This window comes from Colletotrichum graminicola (assembly GCF_000149035.1).
Source record: "Colletotrichum graminicola M1.001 genomic scaffold supercont1.204, whole genome shotgun sequence".
NCBI lineage: Eukaryota > Fungi > Ascomycota > Sordariomycetes > Glomerellales > Glomerellaceae > Colletotrichum > Colletotrichum graminicola.
In genome coordinates, this window is record NW_007361208.1 from 8507 (window position 1) to 18653 (window position 10147).

A 10147-nucleotide genomic window follows, 5' to 3' on the forward strand; every position below is an offset into this window, starting at 1 on the left:
GCTAGTTAAGGCGTTATTACCCTAAAGAAGAGGGCTCTCAAGGCAAGCAATCTTCGACTGTCTGGCAAGAATTATCCGCTTCACAACATAAAACGCCCTCCCCCTCCCCCCAGAAAAACCACAGGAGTCTCAGAAACCTGTAATAAGGAATAAGGACGATAAAGACATCAGCAAATATAGCACACAATCAACCAACAATAATAATAGAGACATGTTAGACAATAATCAGGACATAGATAGTAAAGATACCCTTGAGGGACCCAGGGCTGTCAAACCTATTAGCGACAACGACGCTAAACAGTTAGGTAAAACCATATCCCAAACAAAGAGAGAGCTGTTCAACACCCTAGGACATAGAAGTCATCACATCATCACTTTTCCCCATGATCCGTGGATCAAGATTCTGTTGCACCAGCTGCGCGGCCTATCTCTGGCTCTGAAATCAAGAATCAAACTCGGGGCTATGCCTTAGGAAGGCATCATATTAGCCACTACACATGTTCAAGACTCTAAGCGCTTCACACTACGTTTCAAAAGCGTATAGGCGTGTTAGAAATAAGCTGCCAGGGGCGTTAGAGAGAGGGAGGCAGCGGTGCTTGTTAAGAGAGTTATTTTACTAGATATTTACATAGCAGCCGTATATATCTAATAGATATAGACAGATAGAGGCTAGTAATAGAATATAGATAATTCACTTTACCCTTTACTAGCCCTAACTAATTCGTTTGCATACAGGTCCTACAGACCTAAAACGTTATAATGAACTACTGGTTTAGCTAGCAGGACTAGCAGAAGCAGTTCAGGTAATCGCACCCAGCTTTTAAAGCCAATCGCCCCATGCCTAGGTAGTTTCTAAGCCCACTCACCATTAGGGGTCAATATAAGCGGAGTTATTTTACATTATTAACGCACCACCTCAGGCATTCCACCTAACAGACGATATAGTCATTACAGCCACCTTAATTAATTAAAGCTATTCCCATAACTCATCTGTCAACTCAGCTTAATCACCTATAATAAAACCATATAAGCCCTTTTACTAAAGCAGAAAATTAGTAGAATAAAGACCCATTAACCTTAGTCTTATTAATTAGCCTATCCCGTATTAGACAACTTAACGGCTTATGTAAGACCAAGCTTGTCATTAATTAAGAAGATAAAGTGCGTATTCCTAGCTATACAGCTTCCTAGGCGTGCCAACATAGTAACAGAAGGTAATTAGGCTGGCAAAACATTACAAATAGTAGAATAAAATTAAACATAGAGTTTTAGGATTATCACGTAATAAGAAATAATAAGGCCATGTAAAGACATATAAGAGGTAATAAGATTTAGGTATATAACAAGAGAGGACTAAGAGAGTAGAAAAAAAGCTAAATAAAAGAAAAAAGAAAAAAGAAAAAAAGAAAAAAAGAAAAAAACAAAGAAATTAAATACGTAAAGATAAGCTTAGATTCTTAGGAAACATAACAAGCAGTCTTACTAGCTATAGAAAAAGTAAATCCGTAATTACTTTTTAATATTTAGTCTAACAAGCAGACACATATACACACAGTACTTAACACCCCTTTAAGGCAAACGCAGCTCATTGCATTTTTTCACACTAGAGAATAGAGCGCGGTTAGTAGACCTAGTCTATTCAAGCCTACGTATAATAGCTGTCTGTAAAGACCTGGCCTAGGCTATATCTACCTCTGCTACCTTAGCTGGGACCAGTAAAGCGTTATAGAGGATAAGGACAAGTAGAATTTGTTAGAAAACAAATTACCTAAAGGGATTAGCTATTTTAAACACTAGGTAAAATCAGCCTTTAAGCGTTAGCAGGACAAGTACATCAAGGACATCCTAAATAAACAGAACCGCAACCAGAACTAAACGCGCATGTTAGAGGTAACATGCAGCAGGAGGCCAAAGCAGCAGAGGAAGATAGCAACTAAGTAGACAACGTTATGATTAAGCTGATAAAACAGGGCTCTAGGGACTCTCTCTAGGGAGGTTTGAAGCGCCTGCTCCAGCTGATCCGCAGGGCCCCATCACCATCACCACAGTGCTAAGGCTTAGCCCACTACGCTTTAAGCTTCTGACCGCAACAGTACAAGGAATAACAGGTGCAGATAGTGGCGGCAACTCAGCGTCAACCAAGACAGGACAGCCGCAGCCTTTAGCAACAACAGCTAGGTACATTAACATGCAAGACTTAAGGGAGTTTTATAATTAGTACAGGACCGTCCGCCGGCGTCAAGCAAGATACAGTGATTAACTTAGCGAGCAGTGATATAAAGGGGGATAAGAAGTTAGACACAAGGTGCCGTATAGTTTTAGACTAAGTAAGTAGGTAGACTAGTTATTAATATTATATAGTAGTAATAAGCCAACAAGGAATTAATTAGTATTAGAGATACAAATAAGATAATATATAGCTACAGAGTGCTTGTTTACTGTTTTGTACTCTAGCCCGTTAATATAACCTAGCATTGTTTTATTCAAGGTGTAATTAAGCTAAAATATTTAACAAATAGGCGTCTTATAGGCTGCTCTTATTCTTATATAAACCTTATAGATAATTAACCTATACATAATACCTACAAGTCCTCTCCCAGAGGCCCTATTAACCACCCTCCCCAGAAGATCTTCATACATACATAGCGTACGCCCGGTTTTGTCACCCAGGCTAGCTGTACGCTAACTAAGTTGACTCGCAGGGTACTCTTCAATATGTGCGTCACGAAGGTAAAGTAAACGCAGGTGATAGCTTCCGCGTCAACCTAGCCCCCTTTACTAAGGTAAACAGAGCGCCTTATAACATCAGCATAGGGGCCTCCAGGTCATTATTACAACACTCAATAGCGAAAAAGCTTTAATTTTCGGAAATATTACCCTTCTTCTTATCATAATCGTTAAAGAGGCCGCTACCCTAGTGGCTCTAGCTGTTCTAGTTTGCAGGGCCTTAAGCGTAGGCTATACTATCTCTACTAAAAGCACTACGGTTACTATTTTTTAGGGTACCAAGCGTAAAATAAGCAAGCTTAAGAAGCAGGTGCTTGTTTTTGTAAATCGTAATCCTTTGTCTTCATAAATAAAGCACCAAGCTCTTAGGCATACTATAAGGCTTAGCGTTTAGGTTTAAGGACTATAGCTATCACAAGTTAAGTAGAACATACAGTTAGACATTAGAGAATTTAGGTTAAAAGGCTTAATTCTATAATTATAACTATAGAATAAGTAATACTATATATATAGCTAAGATACACAACTAATAAGTAAAACATTACGTAATAAAGAAAATAACAAGACAGTTACAGACTATAGAAAGATAAAGTCATTATAACAGTAGCTATAAGCTATCTCTCTTATTTAAGTAACTACTACTCTATTAAATACGTGTTAGGTTACAGAGTAGTGGAACTAGTTACTAACAGGACCAATATAACTGTCACTTTAGCCTATAGTAAGGAACTAACCGTCTGGGTTGTATTTAGTAGCTTGTGGTTAGGCTATTCTCTGGCTAAGTCTCGCGAACAGGTGGACCTCTGTATTATATTATAACTGACTGAGAGTAGGTTCAAAATGACCTGCCCTAGGCTTCTAGAAATCTCAGCTGTATTCCGTATAGTCTGTTCCTCTGATGATCCCATGTCACTAGGAGCCGCCGCCATGACTTAGCTTTGTTATCAGGTCCGGTTTCTCGCCTCCATAGCTGCCCTCAAGGTATTAGAGTAGGGTGAGGCGATCAACCCAGATAAGATTAAACAGGTGACCAATCGGCAGAATTTAACAACCGATCAGCGTCACAAAGATATAAGCCAGAGCGCGATAGAGACAGGAAAATCATGTATATTTCTACTTTCCTACACAGGCCTACCTTTGCCTAATTAGACCAGAGCCTTCCTATAATCTACCCTTAGACGTAATAACACAAGACGATTAGGAGCTTCTACTTGCCTAAATCAGTGTACTATTATAACTAATCAGAATCCTTAACCCTCATGATTCAGGTTAAGCCTAGAACAATTAGCACGATTTGTACACTAATTGGCAAGGAATCTTGTGTTGCTTTTAGTGGTTGTGGTGTTCTGTATAGTCACCGCACCGCAAGAGTCCCATCATACCCTACGCGCTTTCAGTATCTATATTCTTTTCTATGTCCGAGGCACTTTCTATACTAGCGCGTGCGAGCGCTTCTACCTCTTGTATAGAAACAGCTCTTCTAGATGCCATGTGGGGCGAGTGTGGAGGTGCGATATTATGCCTTTACGTATTGAGTATGCAAGCAGACGAGTCTTATGGGCTTTAGAGGCGGCATATGAAAGGGGAGGAAGCTTGGGGCGTGAAGCCGCCCTTATGATGGTAAGCAGAGCTGAGGGGCTTTGATATTTATCCCCATCTGCCTCTCGGAGAATAGTGTGTAGTTCAGCTACCTCTACCTGACCACCACTCTTCTATCCTGGTACAAGGACACAAGCAGCTTAAACAACAATTTCAACTTTGTCTAAAGACACGTGTGCCCTCCCCAAAGTGTTAGTAATGTGACAACAGGCCTACCCTTGCTGAACAACTAGATATAAGTTCTGAGGATGATGAGGCCGTCAGGCTGGGGAAGCTAATGCGGAAGGCGGATTGGAAAAGGAGGACGCAGAAAAAGAACTGCAACATTTGTGCTAAGCAGGCTCCTATAGATACCACCCTATCTAATTATAATATATATATAACTATACACTAGTTCCTTGTGCTTCTATAGCTGTTTAATAGCGGCGATAAGTTAGATAATTCTGTTAGGCTGTAGTTCTGGACAGCTAGCCGCTATGCTGTGCTTTAAGAGGCGGTCAGCGTGGGGGAACATAAGTTGACTGTTGGAACAAGGGACCAGGTGGCGAAGAAAGCGGCCGCTGACTACGGCTGACCTCTAGATAGATCTAGGAAGAATTAGCGCCAACTTATAAAGTCTTATAAAGGACCTTGATCAGGCGACCGAGATGACGCATGTGACAGAGACAAACAAGGGTGTGTTGGATACAGCGGATGCTTTTGTAGGCGATTTTAAGAGGGCATTTTTTCCTAATTCACTTGTTAGTTTATTAAGTTAATTATAAGCTAAGCTGTGTTTGTTTGTTAGTGCTGCTAGACTGTAGAGAAACTAAGGACAAGGTTACCTGTGAAGCAAGCTTTCCCTTTAATGTGACCATATCTGACTTGTAGGACGTCTGCTTGAGACTTTCTAGTTAGTTACCTCCCCTAAAGCCGTTGTTGTTATTTGTATTGTCGTCCTGATACTGGGGCTTCCTTGCACTTATGTGAGTGTTGCTGAGGACCTCTATCGAGATAGTTAGCGTGCCTAAGTCTTGGATGGGATAAAGAGGACGCTGTTCCTACGCGTCTGTGTTGTGCTTAGGTAAAGATTAGAGAGCTAAAGAGATAGGTATAGAGGAGGCTATGAAGCAGGTATAGTCTATAGCCGAAGCGGTTTGGAGCCTGGAGACACGATGTCTTGTTACTAAGTGACGTGAAGATGCAGTTGCGCGTGCTGGGTGGCACGAGCTAGCTAGATCTTGCTAAATGAATGGAACGTGTCCTTTGCATTACCTGAGCCACATGGCGTATGGTAGGAGACGACTTGCTGATGCCCAAGACAGATGACAACAAACTTGCAAACGACGTCACAACAAGTGACGACGCCACAGACGTGGGCAATAATATAGCGGACAACGATATGGCGATCGACAATGGGCTGAACCAAGACAAGACGAACGACGGCAGCTTCACCAATATGACAATGGTGGGCCCGGCCTTTTTTCCGAGTTATCCCACGACCTTACAGCACCACCCAGAAGCTCAAGGTCCAGAAGTTGAGGTCACAAGTAGATGTCAAGAGTACGCAGGTTCAGCTATGCTGGCACAACTACACGCAGACCCAAAAACATGCGGAATGTCAACTAACCTCCTCTCAGCACGTCAGCTTCTGCTCAAGAAGCCCGCCCGACCTCGCCTCCAAGATGGTCAGGTTGCACCGCCCACGTCAAGGGAATGGCTGCGCTGGTAAGCCATTAACGTATGCAGCGGGAATCTTCCAACTCGCTGCCTTACACGGCGTCCGTAGTGTTAAAGAGTCAAGTATTACAGTCCAACCCCCCAGGTAGCTAGGTAGGTTCACCCACTAGCCATTCTACTTACTAATTATCCTTAATCCTCCAGAATACCGCCCAGCCATTGCCTGTTTTCCATCAAATTCCCCTCCGTTAAGCGCCGCGGTTACAGTCCGAGAGCCTTACGAGCGATCTATTGTCCACTATCCCCCCAAGCTCTATCGCGGAGCAGCTTGACGTCGCAAGCTGTTCACCTTAGCTGCCTGCTGCAGTTACGAGTACGGCTTGGCCAGAGAAATGTTCCTTGCTGCAGATTATAAGAGACGTCAGTATTGCAATCCAGGTGTTAGCCGTCCCAAGGAGACTTACCGTAGGCAATTTTAGGCCTAGGGACTATGCCGTAGAGAAGATTGTTAACATTAGCGTCAAACTTGTCACCAAAGAACAAATAAATGTACTTAGTGTGCGCCGTATAAATACAGCACAACCTGTCCTGTATCTTAAAGATTACTACGTAGTGCCTAAAATAGAAGGGCTGCGCCGCAAAGGACAACACGTAGGAGCCGGTTGAGAACCTTGGAAAATGCAGTTCTATGATCATAACTGCCTGCCTGCCTGCCTGAAGCGAAGGCGGCCGGTGGGCACCCGCTAATACAAATGACAATAGAAATGAGATATTGAAGGCTTAAGCTAGACGGGAGAGCGCTTTAAGCTGGGTTTCCATTTGTAGATGCTTGAGATGCACTGAATCTGTTGGAAAATAGATTAGAATAACTGCAATACTGACATGTCCTTGTATGTTCCCTTGGTCAGGTAACAGTAGATATTGTTAATCGAGATGGATTCTGCTGCTGCACCTATAGAGAATATGCATCCCTGTGATACTCAGCGTCAGGATCTCGAGTTTGCCTAAAGGTAAGCCCGATCTAAGAGTGCGACCCACCTTGCGCGCCGTCTGCAATGATCTAAAAGGATAGCAACAAAGCATGGAAAAAGCGACCTGGCGAGGGTGGCCTAGAGGGATAGGAGACTACAAGGTTGAGGGCATGGTTTTAATCACCCCCCTCGTGGGAATCCGGTCAAACCAGATTATATGTGACATGACTGCCGTCTTGGGTAGGGCCATTTTGAGCAGGCAGACACGGACTACAAGCGTTTGTAGGGCCCGACAGAGTGCAGAGCGAAAAAAGCGACTATATGTGTGATGCATGTCTTATTTATGGCTTTTTGGAGTCTCGAGATGTAACTTATCTGTTAATGCAGTGTTCCTTTGTCTTATGACTAGCAGTAACTTAAGCCATGTATATTGCCATAGCGTTATATAATCCTTCTGCTCTAGCCCTGGGTGCTAGTGATGGGCCGAGACGCCGAGGACGAGATAAATGACTGCGACCCGATCGAGGCGACTCACTAAATCCCAATCTTCGATGTCACTCAGTAGGCCTAGGCTGCTGCTAGTGGTAATGTGACTGCCGGGTGGACACAGGGTTGACCTTGTTATAGATGCATATTATTCGTCAGGGGTCTTGTATCCGTACTAGGCGGTCTCGGCGGTAGCAAAGATAGGACTTCTCTGACGGCGACTACTGCGCGTGCGGTTGAACAGAAGATGTCTTGGTCCTAGTTTGGCTGCTTGGTCAGCCACCTAACCGACGTGGAAGGGGGGCGGGGGATACCTATATATGATTAATAGCAATGCATGTGCATGTACAGTGCTGAGCACCTATGTGAAGATGCGTTTGGAGGCATGGGTGTAGAGCCTCCTAGAATATCAGAGAGCTGAGGGTATTGTAAAGAAGATAGAGTAAAGAACAGGATTAGGGGGAAACGAGATTGTCGTGTGGGAAGAGAAAGTGCAAGCAAAGGTCTAGACTTCTAGGTGGTGGTTCTAGGTGTAGAGAAGGCTTAGGTTAAGGGGAACAGGGAAGGTCAAGATAATCTATTCATCTGGTAGGCGCAACTAGAAGATTAGGTATTTCCTTAAATTTCCAGGTAAGTTAAGTTAAGAGAACGCCTGAACTAGACGTTATTATAAATATATCTAATTTCAGAACATGGATTTCAGCCTTACCCCTGTTATCTAGTGAAGTATTATATGTGATGCGATATGAGAAGTGAGTTCTGTTGTGTTTTAAGAAGGATATAGAACACCTCGATAGCAGAAACGGCAAAATCTAGAGGTGTATTACGGTCTAACCATTTTCTTCCGCCACGGTCGATCGAAATCTCAAGGTGATGTGATTTTTAAGTGTTTATAATTTTCTTTGTGTCTTTTGCTTCTAGGCCTAACACAAGTGCTCTGTAGGTACGCTTGTCTTGGCAGATAATGTCCTCATGTAGCTTTTCTGTGAGGCGAGAGTAAGGTGAGATAACTCCCCCACCCCACATCTAAGACACCCCTACTTCTGAGACATCCAAAAATCCCGCATTTCTCCTCCTTTATTAACATTACTACCTTTTTTAAACTATTATAACATTTTACATATATAACTAAACAACACTATTTTTTTAAGATACCTTCTTTAACCTATTATAAAGCAATATACTAAAGATAAGCTTTATTAGGCCTTTTTAAATATATAAAATAAGTATAGTATCTAGGCTACTACTTTTAAATAGGGTATACTATACTAGTTACTTTATTATTAATACTATAGGGAATAAAGTAAAAATACTACTTTTACTTATATATAATACTTATTCTAGGCCTAAAAATATAATCTAGCTACCTATATATCCCTTTAAGCTTCCCTTAGTAAATAAATTACTTATTAATAAGTAAAAGGCCTAGTAAAGTATATAATAAATAATAAGTATTCTTTTATAAAAAAGAAATAGATAGCCTAATTTATATAATAAAATCTATTTATTAGAACCCTTTAACCTAAAGTAATTAATACCTAGTAATAAGTAGCCTATTCCCTTAAGGTTATTAAGAATTTTGTTAGTTATTACTAGGGTGGTAATATAGTTAACTATATATATTAATAGGCGATTAATAAATAATAGGGGTAACTAATGGTTCTAAATTATGCGTTAAGGAAAGAAAACTATTATAGGATTATATAGTAAATTCTCTACGTAATATACCTATAGATCTAGTAGATCTATAGTAAATTAGCTATAGTTATTCTAGCTAATTAGCGTTAATCTATACTACTAATATCTAGGTAATAGTTAATATTATAATACTAGTAACTTTCTAAAGTATTATAAATTATTTCTATTTTTTAGTTATTTATAAAAGGCCTAGAAATATAATAAAAATAAAAGGCTAAAAAGTATTTAATACTTTTTAAATATATAACCTATTATATATATAAAACCTATTTATTTATTTATATCCCTAATTAACTATTATTAATTAACTACTCTAGTACCTTATTTAGTAATAACTTTATAAATTTATTTACTAAGTTATTTTCCCTTTATATTTATTAGATCTTATAGATCTTATATTACTTATATAACTAGTAAAGCGCTATAATATTAATTATAAGTTACTTCTTCTTAGTAGTACTAAGCTTTATAAGGCACTTATAAAGGGAGTATAAGTTAGTATAAAGGATTATTAAGATTTATAGTAACTTAAGGTAGTTAGTAATTATTATAAGTATAGTACTAATTATATAAGTAGTATTAGTACTAGTAACTATACTATAGACCTTAGAGGCTAGTACGCTATATATAACTTTTTTATACTTTATTAAGCTAAAGTAAATAATATTACTAGGTAGTATAAATTTCTTATTATTAGTAGTAGGTTATATAATATTACTTTTATTAGTAAGAATAATAATAAAGCTAAGTTATAAGGTAAAGTTATAGTTATTTATAAATAAGCTATTAATAAAGATAAAGAGCTTTATAGTTATAAGGTTAATTAGCTAAAAAAGTAGGCTATAGTTAAGGTAACTTATTTACTATTTAATTTAGTAATTAAAAGTCTTAATCTTTTTCTCTATAGGCTCTTAGTATTATGTAGTAACTAAATAGTTAAAGTAATCCTTAGGTTAATAGATTAATATAATATATACTCTATAGGCCCTTTACTAAACAAAATCTTG

The 10147-nt window shown here is 39.6% G+C and overlaps 1 protein-coding gene across 1 annotated transcript; it reads left to right on the forward strand.

Moving 5' to 3' along the window:
* Positions 1-5707: 5707 nt before the first annotated feature.
* On the forward strand, positions 5708-6037 carry GLRG_11929 (uncharacterized protein; the record flags this gene model as incomplete). Its single annotated transcript, XM_008102610.1, has 3 exons — positions 5708-5773; positions 5826-5868; positions 5946-6037. The coding sequence occupies 3 exons, from the start codon at positions 5708-5710 to the stop codon at positions 6035-6037; spliced, it is 201 nt and encodes a 66-aa protein (XP_008100801.1).
* Between the last annotated feature and the right edge of the window lie 4110 nt (positions 6038-10147).